The sequence below is a fragment of the Musa acuminata genome, chromosome BXJ3-11, assembly GCF_036884655.1.
Source record: "Musa acuminata AAA Group cultivar baxijiao chromosome BXJ3-11, Cavendish_Baxijiao_AAA, whole genome shotgun sequence".
Classification (NCBI taxonomy): Eukaryota; Viridiplantae; Streptophyta; class Magnoliopsida; order Zingiberales; family Musaceae; genus Musa; species Musa acuminata.
In genome coordinates this window covers 25,708,056-25,720,297 of record NC_088359.1, presented here as the reverse complement: position 1 = coordinate 25,720,297, position 12,242 = coordinate 25,708,056, and the positions used below count along the sequence as shown (strand labels likewise).

General features: G+C 37.8%; 2 protein-coding genes across 2 annotated transcripts; one reads left to right on the top strand and one right to left on the bottom strand.

Annotated features, from left to right (window-relative positions):
- Positions 1-790: 790 nt before the first annotated feature.
- LOC103971531 (uncharacterized) lies at positions 791-6,450 on the top strand. Its single transcript, XM_009385565.2, has 6 exons — positions 791-970; positions 3,316-3,380; positions 3,481-3,782; positions 4,241-4,315; positions 4,398-4,460; positions 6,069-6,450. Exons 1-6 carry the CDS (start codon positions 864-866, stop codon positions 6,111-6,113), a joined length of 657 nt encoding a protein of 218 aa, XP_009383840.1. The 5' UTR covers positions 791-863; the 3' UTR covers positions 6,114-6,450.
- Positions 6,451-7,881: 1,431 nt separating this feature from the next.
- Positions 7,882-12,239, bottom strand: LOC135653354 (uncharacterized). The gene is made up of 2 exons (XM_065175248.1): positions 11,743-12,239; positions 7,882-9,635 (listed from the first exon to the last, which is right to left on the bottom strand). The coding sequence occupies exons 1-2, from the start codon at positions 12,018-12,020 to the stop codon at positions 8,228-8,230; spliced, it is 1,686 nt and encodes a 561-aa protein (XP_065031320.1). The 5' UTR covers positions 12,021-12,239; the 3' UTR covers positions 7,882-8,227.
- Between the last annotated feature and the right edge of the window lie 3 nt (positions 12,240-12,242).

Sequence of the window (12,242 nt, the reverse complement as noted above, 5' to 3'; positions counted from 1 at the left end):
TAAATAAATTGAATCACAATTTATTACTTAGTAATAAAAATATAGTTTATTTTAAATTGAAATTTCTATTTAGTCTCAATCTCTATTTATAATTAATTAAAGGAAATTTCTAAATATCATAAAACACAAATTATTTTTTTTATAAAATAGGAGATGAATCTATTATTAAATCATCTTCATATTAAAAATTTTATTAAAGCCTGATAATAATAATAAAAAAAGCATTGTCATCAACCCAATTCACATGTAGAGACAATAGATCAAATATATGAGATGAAGAAAGATATGGATTCCTAACTAAATAATAATATAAACCTTTTTTTTACTTAAATTACAATATAAATTAACCAAAATAAACAAGCAGAGTTTTTTGGGATTGAAGTGGCTTTTGCTAATATTAAGAAATTGATGTTTCAGTTAATCCCAAAAGAGAACCTCCTTTTGATTGTTTTAATATGTCATTTAATTAAATTAAATTAAAAGCACAGCATTCAGTATAAGTTAATTTGGATTTAGTTTAAAATTTAACAATAATTGAAAATTTCAAACCTCAAGATAATTATTTTTCAGCAATTAATTTAACAATTAATGTTTTCACATGATAATAAAACATTAATGTCAAGATAATTATTTTTCAGCAATTTTAATAAAAAATTTAGGTCAAAAATATTTAGGTTAGTAATTAGTATAGTACGTAATGATGCATGGGAAGCGGTTTAGTTAAAGCATTCCGGCGGCACACCTGTCTTCCACTCTTCGCTTCTTTCTATTACCGGGAAGTCCCAAACCATTTGTTCTAATCCCATTCCTGTCACTTGCTCCCCTTACCCGGCTCTCCGCCTCCCTTCAAACCCTAGCTCGCGATGTACGCCGATTTGGTCGCTGCCGGAAGGAAGAGGTCCATAAAGGACCGCCTCAACGGCGGCTCAGCGGAGGATCCCCGCCCGACCACGTCGCCGATCACCAAAAGGTGCTAGTTTTCCATCGCGAACTTGGTCTCCCTCTTAATGCCTCTGTTGTTAACCCCGATGGAAATTTAGATCCAACGATGTTTATCGGTCAGTGGATTTCCGGTTGTGAAAATTAATTCTTTTTTCCTGTTATTGAGGTGTGAGGGATTGATTTCTTCCCCTCTATGTTTTACTTCAGGGATTCGAGAACATTTGTGCTGTTGTTGAAAGTATGTGGGTCTTAATTTTCTATCGGTATTAGGTTTAATTCGAGAAATTTGCGTATTTTGTTCATTTTTACGGGTAATGTGCTGTTCGAAATGGCATGCCTGAGTTTGTTGACTGATGATGTTTGTGCTACATGTTCAAATGGAAGAGATAGGAACTTCCATATTAGTTAAGGGAAATGTTATCAGGCTATTGCAGTCTAAAGGCCAGATCATGAAGCTAAAAAAGGTTTCTGGCAGTGAATGAGTTTTTTTTTTTTGGGATTTACAAGCTATCAAGCCACTGCTGTTGTGGTTGACAGCTTATTGCATGTGGAATTATGTTGCAGAATAAGTTAGTTGTTTATCCTCATGGTTTGGAAATTTTGGGGACTCAAAGATGACTTCAGTAAACCACACATGACTGTATCTCTGAGATTTTGCTCTCTATGTACTGTTTCCATTATAATTTCATGGTTAACAGGTCTGCAAAACTTGGCATTGATTTATGTTACCATGAGAAGTTATAATTACGGAAAACGTTAACTAACGCTATCAAGCTTCTTGATCGTATTGAAGTTGGCTCTCCGACTTTTAATTTATGCCCAAAGGACTTCCTTTGTATTTGCCTTTTTGCTTCTTTCTATAGCTTAAGGAACCTTAAGACTGTTGTAGATTTTCTTGCAATGGCGAGCTTTTTGCAAGTTTTGCAGGGAATAAAAACTGGAAGATGAGAGATGCTCACATAAAGCATGCTATTACGTTAGGCATCTTGATTTAGATAATAGTTTAAGATTCAAGCCATGAACATCGAAGTTGATTTTGAACTTTGAGACATTGATTAATTATGTTGGTTTCCTCAAGTTTGGCAAGCGTCCACCTCTATGAATATCATGATTTGCATGAAAAAGATCAAGTAGAGTCAATTGTACGTGGTAAGGAGTAGGTGAGGTTCAAATTTGACTTTGGATTGTGCCAGAGTGCGAACCTTTTCTATGAAAAGAATTGAGAATTGATGGTATGTTTTGGGATTAACTGATATATTCTTGCAACAATAAAGGAATCAGAGCTTTAAAATTTAAATCAAGATAAAGTTTCATTTATGTTCCGAGTCACACAATAGTTGATGACAACTCAAGCCTCATACTTTGAACTTGGTTTTGACCTTATTGGATGAATGGTTTGGTTAGATCTAGTTTTGGGTCGACTGATCCAGCTTGAAACTACTTCAAAATGTTTACAGCCAATCAATATAGAATTAGTTTACTTTAAAAGCTTTCAAAGTATTCCCTCATGTTTGAGGGAATTTCCTATGTGTATTTTGTAGTTTGTTCCCATCACTTTCCTCCTAAAAGATGAAATATAATGAATTTTCTTCAAAATATCATGTGGGCTAAAATGTAGGAAGCCTTTTCTAAATCAAGGTTAAAAGTTTCATCCCAGTTAGATTTTTGCTTATTCGTTAGATGTTCATTAGGGTTTCAAGGAACATGTCAAGGTCTACTCTCTTTACATAGTAAATTGCTGAATTTTGTGAAAGAAGATACACATATAAATTTTATTGCGTTTCTAAGTGTCTAAATCTGTTGTGTTTTATTGCAAACTACAGACCTGTATTCTATATAATGGACTAATGTTATTTTTTAGCTGGTTATGTTAGTATGTTTCTTATAATGAGAACATCTGGTATTGATGACTTTATTGTCCTCGTCATTGTTATCTGTAGGCTTGAGTTCTAGTATCGTACTAGTTGTAGACTTGTAGTTGTTCTTAATATTGTCATGATGCAAGTTTTTTTTTCCCCCTTTTTTTTTCTGGTTTCCTTACTTTTCTTATATTTATTTTTTTATATCACTTAAAAAAATTATTGACACTTAAATGCAGTTGCAACATTATTATCCATTGATTGATTAAAATCGAAACCGAAAGTCTAAAACTACATATAGATGCCCTTATATGAGGTTCTACTCAGTCATTATAATAACTCAACAATAATTGTCTTGAAGTACAAGCAATCAAACTACAGATTGAAAAACTATGACTGGTTATAGATATGCAAGACTCTCTGCTGGACCATAAGCCTTCATCATCTTTTCAGTAGCTCGAGGTCTAGGCTCTATTATTGGATGCTCTTACTGATCTATGAGGTTTTTGTGCAGGCAACGCCAGACTGAAGGGATACTGAGATATGATACATTTAAGGATGATCAAACTGCGTCTTCAAGTATAAACGTAGCCGAAGACAGGAGTTTTTGATTGATGTTAAATTCTCTTATCAATTTATTCGATGCTTATCTGCATTAATCTTGGATTTTATGAATAAGACAAAGTTGATGCTGGAGATCTACGATGGAAGCTTCAAAGAAAAGGTCTGCAGCAAGGGACAGAATCAGCATCATGCCTTCGCGAGAAGCTATCTGGAACTGTGCACCAACAGCCAGTCAAAAGTCACAAGTTTTCCGGAACTATGCACCAACAGCCAGCCATTAGTGATCTGCCCAAAACGAAGGCAGTAAAAGAGATGGGTCGACCTGTTCAAAGGGGTGGCCCTTCATCAAAGGAAACTGTACCTGTAACCAAAAAGTTCCCTGGCCCAGTTGCTTCCAACAAAAGCTCACAGACAAAGGTAGACTTCTTCATTTTGCAGCTAAATGTTCTGTTCACAATCTTTGATACCATATAATATTCTTTCTTATTCTGGGAATCCATGTCCTTTCTCTTGTGGAATATCATTTTCATTTTTATGAGAATATATCAGAGTTGAATTCTATGCTTGCATTCGATTGCTGACACTTGCTGAATAACTGGATATGAAATTGATGTCCTTTTCATGTTGATGGTTTCCATGTAGGCTTGCATTTGATTTGTGACATATACTAAATATCTGGACATGAAATTGTTGCCCTTTGGTTATTTATAATTTCCTTTTGGAATTTTTTTCATCTCCATCTGTCTTTCTTATGATGAGTCTGCTTACTGTGGAATGTGACTTATTTTCCAGCTCTCCCCTTATCTTAAACGTTTGCTTTTGCAGACTCTCCAATACCTACCTGTATCTTTACTTTAATTTTTATGTCTCTGCAGTCTGATATGTCAGTTGACAGTTTGCTGCAATCATTGGGTCTAGAGAAATATTTAATAACATTCAAGGCAGAAGAGGTATGCATACTTGTTTTATAATTGTTTTGCTGTACTGATGTATTGTTGACTTGTAAATACATCTTAACTTCTGGATTTGCAGGTTGATATGACAGCTCTTATACATATGACAGATGAGGATCTAAAGGCTATAGGTCTTCCAATGGTAATCTTTTAGTTGCTAAGTTTTAAAGAACCTTTCCAATTTCTATTTTACACGTTTCAACAATTCCACAATTCTTTCTTAGTTTAGGCTTCTCATTTCATTTTTTTTCCATGGGAATCAAAATCATTTTTTTCTGTTTTTCAGTAAATAATTATTCTAGTCTGTATAGTCCGAATAGTTTAATTTCTGTTGTTAGAATTTTGCATCAAAGTCACATATATTGCTGTTCACACAATTCTAATGTTTCTTGCTCAGTATATTCTTGATGTGTCCCTTCAAAAACACTAAATATCTTGTACACCATTCCAAAAAGTAAAATATTTTCAAACCCCTTTAAATCTCAAGATCTCCATACCATTATTGTTACCATGTTAGATTATTAGTCCTTACTTAAGCCATATTTCGACCCTAGTTAACCTTTCGAATTGATATCGTCTTCACTTTCTTCTCCCTCCTCCCTTCACCTTGTTCAACTGGCCAGGGCCCATGTCTAGTCCTCGGCCACCACCTCCTTGTTAGATGCCACTACCACCACTTTCCTTTATCTTCCTCTCCACAGATTTGGCTTCTGCCCCCTTGGTGGAACCCATCCTATCAAGTATCTTCCTTCTTTCTCACACCCCCCCTCCCTTTCCCACCTTCGTCTTGTTTCTCTTCAAGTCTCTCCTGAATCCTAACCTCGGGCAGTGAATCCACATTATGTTGGATCTGAGCTTCCTCATCAAGAAACATCTAATTTCTTCTTTGCAGCCGTGATGATAGATTTTAGGCTAGTAGCCATTGGATCAAGGTTCCTTCGCCATGGAAATCCACCATCTAACTCCTCCATTATTGTTGCAGGGACAGTAATCTACTGTGCCTTATCTAACTATGCAGACATTGCTTGGTCCCCATAATTCAGCCAATCAAATGTTGTATGCCTCATTTTGACTTGCTCCACAAACAATGCCGTTGTCTTGGGTGCATTGGTGTGATTGCACGTGTCGGTCCAGCGGTCCTTTACCTCAATTTGGTTGACCATCTAACTCATCATCACAATTGTGGTTGTCAACAAGCACAAGTGAATTGGATCTCAAGATGCTTTAGACCATCAATAATTTGGGTTGATGGTGCTTGGTAGCCAGAGCTTCAGACCAACTAGGGCGGCCAGCAAAAGATGAAATTCTAGTGTTCATTTTAATGTTTTTTTTTTCCTATTTAGTTTATGCAAGAATAAATTGATCATTTATGGTGTACTACAGAGTTACATCCTAGTATAAACCTAGACTGATTAACTGATTTGATTTACCTAGCTTTAATTGGATTTATGGTAGTACATAAACCTAACTATAATTCCATTTACCTGGCCCTCTTAATAGTTTTTATGTCTTTTGTTCCTTTTTCTTGTTTTTACATTTGTGCTAATTTAAGTCATTCCATGGTGATTGCTTTTGGACTTTGTAACACCATCAATTCACATGCTTTTACTTCACCATTTTTGCTTTTTTTTTCCTGAAAAAAATGCGGTAAATTTTCCACAAAACATTCTGTGACCATCTGTTCTTCCAAATTGTCTGCATATTTGTCTTTAGACTTCATATCTCATGTGGTTGATGCACTTGTCTGCAGGGTCCTAGAAAAAAGATACTGTTGGCTTTAAAATCCAGATCTTAGATTGGTGGTAAGCAATGGACAATGGATTTCATCATCTGCAACGAAATAGATGACTGCTGAAATGGGAAATGTTCTCGTCCTTATCAAGCCTGGAATGGAGCTTTTGGAGCTTTTGTGGCTGCCGTAGGTGAACATACTGATACTTTCCACCTGATCTCTGGCAATCTGCTAACTGATTTTTGCTGGAAGAAAAATCCAAATCATTCTTAGATTGTGATGTTGAGTAGGATTTCTTTCTTTCTGTTAATCGTCCTTTCTTCAAGTTGTATGTTATGGATTAGCAGAACAAGTTTGCAGTGAGGGGAATGGATATAATCATTGGTTAGCCGGTGGATCATCATCAACTTCAATATGAACCCTAGTTGCAAATTTCCATGCTCCATCATCTCTATGGATGCTTGCTTCAACTTGGGATCAACATGTACATTGATCGTCAAGAGGTAAGGATTTAAATCTCAATCCAATATTACTTTCTAATTATCTATCGAATTGGGTACAGTGATATATACCGAAGGAACAATATATATCGTCGTCCTGTACAACTCAATATCTTTTAGTAGAACAATAGAAGATAAAACTAAATGGTATTGTGCTGGTATTAAGTCATGTTTTGATAACGGAGTTGGTGGGATCGATAAATACTGAGATTTGAAACGATTAAGATACAAAAGTGGTCTCAAACATCCAAGGCTTAAATATTTTTTGTGTTGTGTGTAATAATCGGACTTATTTCTGACATGGGCATAAGATTGCTCCATATTTCTCACTGCCTGCAGGAATCGCATGCATGTAACCTCTATAGTTTGCTCAAGCCTTGCGCCATTGTTTCTTCTCTATTCTACCATGCATATATGCTTATGGTATCCACGATCATGTGGACTATGGTCACACGAAGTGCATCCTAAGAGACCAACGACGAACATCGTGCGGGCAAAACTAAATCATTGTTACCCCTTTGCCCTCTCTTTTTAAATCTCTTACAACTGCTAAAATTTGATCGATCATTTGATTTGGCACATCGACTTAGATCCGTATCGAAAGATGATACGTATCGTATCTTTAAAAAGTTTTAAAAATAAAAATAAATATTGCTTGGTACAACGTCCATATCGCTTGACTGATATTGACAATGTGTACCATCCGATTTATACTGCTCTATGTGTCACGATTGGTAAATATCATTTAATTATATATTCATCTGAAGATGTCAATTAGATAAGCTGATTAGAAATCTTGGTGATTGATATTAAAGTCTTAGATTCAATATTTATCTTTATCAAATTACTTATCCTCGTTAAACCCTAAAGACTCAAACACCGAATGAGTAGATTATTTATAATCTTATTTTTTAAAAAAATTAACACTTCTTATTGAAGGATGACATTTAAATAATCTTATTTTTAAAAAAAATTAACACTTCTTATTGAAGGATGACATCGAGAGGGAGAGGGTGATGAATCGGGTTGGACGATATTAGGCGACAACAGCAATGATAGTAAGTAATGTCGACAGCAAGGATAAAATAAAGAGTTGTGAAAAATAAAATAAAATCGATTATATGAAGATTGTTAATAATAAAATAATATTTTAGTATATTTTAAAAGATTGTAAATAGTTAAAAAAATAGATTGTGAATAGTTAACTTCTAAAAAAAAATTAATTGCATATTGAACAATGTGTCTGGTTATGATGGGGCCATCAGCTGACAAACAAGATTTACTAATAACCAATAGTTAAGAAAAAGGGAAAAAGAGAAAAGAAAAGAAAATTGAGTATGAAACAGTCAAAGATATATCTCTTGAGTTTTAGTAAACATTTAGAACTGAGGTCTACAAGGTATCTAATTGTCACAACAGGAACAACTCAGCTTGGGTGCATCCAAAGGCTTAAATTCATCCACACAAGATGTATAGAACAATTGAATAAATCAGATTTGTGAAGCTATATTTTCCCTATAGCACCAAATCCACACTGCTTTTCACCCATCAGATCTGAACATAATATGCACATACAAACCTCAAATATAACTCTGTATCGGCCCGCAACAGTCAAGCTTTTAATCAGATTGAAGGTGGGTGGTGGGTCTCTTGTAAGTTCATCGGCAAACTGAGTGTTCAGAACATCCATCTCGGAGACATTTGAACAGCATTTTGACAGGGTCTCCTTGGGTTCTCCGAACCGTTCCGCTTCTTCATGCTTGACGAGACGGTCGAACTGTAATAATCATGGCTCTTTCGGGGCAATGCCAAGGTCTGTGAGCACGTCTTCCTTGCAGGAATTGAGGTGTGCTGCTTCCGCAAGACTGCTTCCCGTGCTGTTGAAGGCCCCTGAGACGATGTCCATCTGCTGTAGCTCACACAGCTGTGGCTCCTGCCTACCTGTTGAAGCTTGGCTTTCCTGGGGCTCGGAATGTTTCTGCTCTCCATTGTCTCGGCCGAGTACATTGTCTGCTCCATGCTGCTACAACCATGATCCTCATTCTGCAACTCTGATATCTCCAGTGGAGATGAACTGGACTGTACGCTGTAGTGATCCTCTTGCCAAGTACCAACTGGGGGAAGCTTATACGCTGCTTCCCAACTGGCTTGTGGTGCATCATTTGCTGAAAATCCATTTTCTCTTGATATGTTTTCGGTTGCAGGCCCTCGCATATTATTTCCATCAGAGAGCAATGGTTTACGAGGCAGAGACAAAAATATAGATCTTGGGGCCTTTGGAGGGAAATTAATGTCCAGGAGCTGGATCGGGGCATGTTCCTTCTTCTGAGGTGGGTCAGAGATGAGTTTTGGTGACTCAAAAATCTCTGGAGTTGGAATCCCCTGCTCATGGTTGCAGTGTAAATTAACGACTGGCTCTTCATCATGGGAAAATATTGCGTTTGAATTAGAGGAGCAGCTCGGTCCAAGGTGATATTTAGATCTTCGATCTACAGGTGACGATGATGAGTCATCATGATTTAGCTCCTCCGAAGCCTTCAAGAACCGCCGAAGGGTGAAAGAAGCACAAGAATGATCATTCTTCTGTCCCGTTGACATCAATCGAATTATAGATAACTTGGGCTTGCTAACCTCATCCAAGCTCCCTTCCCAGTGCTGATGTAACCAATCAATGATAACTGAAATGGGGATCCCAAACTGCATAGGAGCGTCCTTCTTCCATGTCAAAGACGATGAAGAGGATGCAGAAGATCTTCCGGTGGGAGATGATGCAAGTTTCATAGGATCACATACCATAAAAGCTAAATTTCCTTGAAAATCAAAACCAGCTGATCCGGGGCACCATGTCACACCATCCGTCGACAACTTTATGAGGTTGTCGGTAGCTATTACTACTTTTCCCTCACCAACTGTCAGCTCCTTTCCATCCGTGTGGCCTAAAACATAAACTAAATTACCCAACTCAAGATTAGGGTGGCAGCAGGTCTTCAAGTAATGCGGCTGCTGCACCTGCGAAGCTGAGTCACCATCCAGAATATCAAGCCCCACTATAGAGAGGTCGAGGATGGAACTTGTTATGAAAAATCTGAGACAAAAATTCAAAACATAAGTTGATGGTAGAATCGAGTTAACCAAAGAATGTCAACACACCCTCTCATTGAACAAAATGGCAAATTACAAATGTTTAATGTACAACATATGTATTTAATGCCGAAAACGATATCAACAGAGAACGACACCAATCAAAAACTCAATTTGTTATATAGGTTTATGATGATAAGGCAATTATTGAATCAGCACATTTTTGTAACCCATGTGACACAGTACCTTCATGCCTAAATCCATGGATTGTCACATCATGTACCTACATTTTGTTGGTTGACCTCCATTATTGGAGTACTACATTGGCCCTACCATTGTAATGTAATTTAGTGTTTAGTTTAACCAAACAAAGTCTGATATAAGAGAGAAAGAACTTTTAATCTAGTCAGAGCTTATCATGAATCATCTCTGCTTGCTACATCTCTTATGACTAGGATGCAGGCGGAAAGTAAAGAGACCTTGGTTACCACTCATCCATGTTCCAACTCAAGCTAGAAAGAGGAACAAGTGAACCAACCTCATGCATACATCTCTTTACTATCTTCTTTGCCCCTGGCCTTTCTGTGCTCTTATTTTCATGTTTTCTTGACTGCAAGTTTTCCTTTTTTCTGTGGTGAATGGAATTTCTGATCCATCTTTTCCTAAATAATTCCCCTTGGGGAATGAGACGACTAATACAAATATGACAACATTACATCCCCAGTCATAAGCAAGAGGTTCACTTAATAAAAATTCATTCAAATCAAGAAATTCCAGGAAATACTACCCAAGTTGGTGCTAATCTTGATGATTGGATACCTTGTTCCTCTCTATTTAATGTGCAACAATCTTTCTACTAAAAACAGTTAGTTAATGTGCTCCAAGAATTCAAAGGGGACAGAATGACTTTCATATACTCCTGCTTGAAAATTTGGTGAAAAATCAAACTGAATCAAAGAGTACAACACTACAGCTATTGTGTAGGGTCATGGAGGTATATGTTAGTGCAGCTGTCTTGCACTTTGACTTTGCAAGATATAAAGACATAAAGAATATCTTTCCTGAGTTTGCAATAGAAAAGTTGTTCCTGACAAGCATCTTGTATCTGAGAGAGGTTAAACATGAACTCAACTTTGCAAAGACCAATTAAATCTAAGATTTCACTCCAACTATCCTAAAAGAAAAAAAGTGCTTATCGGACTCCAATGCTTTATAGGTTACATGCTAGTTTTGATAGAAGTAAACATCTTGCGTTAGGATCAGTTTGTGAGCCTGTCATAATCTGTACTGAAATTCATAAGGGTAGTAACTGCCCTTGATTCGAGGGATAATAAAACAAAGCTCCAGCACCAGAGCGCTCCATTACGTAAAAATCAGCCAGTCAAATGGGTTGCAAATTTGCTAATCCCAGGTCAGGCCGATCAAGTCATCTATGTTTCCTGCAGATCGCTACTCACAACTATTGGACAAGGTAAAGCAAGTACATTGAAGAGCAGATTTCAAGTTACTACATCTGTGGCCAACACATAAGAACATAGAGGAAGACAAAGATCTCTGCAATTAGATAATGGTGACAAATATACAAGCAAGACCAAAGAAAACAATGGTTTCACACTATAGTTGAATCATCAGTTCGAAGGCATGTTTAAATAATAGATGTAAACTATCATTTCACTTCCTCATAAAAGAAACATCCTTCCCCAATACTTTTCAATGCTGGAATTTTGTATGGTCTCCAATCCTCACTCGAGTCCAGCTGACAGACGAAAAAAGGACTCCAACTAATTGGCCAGTCAAAAGAAGCTTCTATGACCCTCTTCTAAATAGAATTATGGATCTTGGGAGAACAATACATGACCACAACCACAGTGGCATGATTTCATTTCACCTATTTCCACATCTACCTGCAATTCAATGCCCACAGTCCCAATCCCAAGCCCTAAGTAAAGATGATGCTTTTAGCATACATAATATAGAGAACGTTAAAACCAACTACTTTTCTGTTAGGAAAAAGAATCCAAAAAATGCATGTGAAAAATAGGGGCATGAAAAGAGAACCCAAACTCAAAGAGGTGTAAAATGAATTTGCTGAGCAAGGGTTAGTAACCGACCTCTGCGGAACAAGGCGGGCAGGGAGGCGGCCATGGCAGAGGCGGATCTCAGCGGCCTCGGCGACGGGAGCAGAAGGGAGGTTGGCATGAGTTGTGAGGAGGAGGTTGCGGTGGATGAGGAACCCGGTGCCCAAGCCACCACCGCCACTCCCGCCTTCGGCGACCGAGATGGCGGCCAAGGCGGGACCTTTGGAAGAAACAATGCCATCTTTCACCCTCTCCGACCTCCCCACGCCCGAGCAGAAGCACCACCTCGACCCCTCTCCCAGAACTCCCATCTCCACTCCCCCCTCCCCCCTCTCTCTTCTCTACTCTTCTTCGCTCCAATCGAAGCAAGAAAGGAAGAAAGGAAACGCCCAATGCAGCGCCTATGCGGAGCTCAGACGATCCTGTAGCGGATTCCAGCGCGTCGCCGGTGTCGGCGTACCGGGGCTCCGGCAGAGAGATCTAGCGCAGGAGGTGGTGGTACTCTTCTCTCTCTCTCTCTCTCTCTGTGGTAT

Coding starts and splice junctions, on each gene's coding strand:
- LOC103971531 (XM_009385565.2), top strand. CDS start 864: ATGTACGCCGATTTGGTCGCTGCCGGAAGGAAGAGGTCCATAAAGGAC. Junction 3,783..4,240: donor ACAAAAGCTCACAGACAAAG/GTAGACTTCTTC, acceptor ATGTCTCTGCAG/TCTGATATGTCAGTTGACAG. Junction 4,461..6,068: donor AGGCTATAGGTCTTCCAATG/GTAATCTTTTAG, acceptor ACTTGTCTGCAG/GGTCCTAGAAAAAAGATACT.
- LOC135653354 (XM_065175248.1), bottom strand. CDS start 12,020: ATGGGAGTTCTGGGAGAGGGGTCGAGGTGGTGCTTCTGCTCGGGCGTG. Junction 9,636..11,742: donor GCCCGCCTTGTTCCGCAGAG/GTCGGTTACTAA, acceptor TTTTTGTCTCAG/ATTTTTCATAACAAGTTCCA.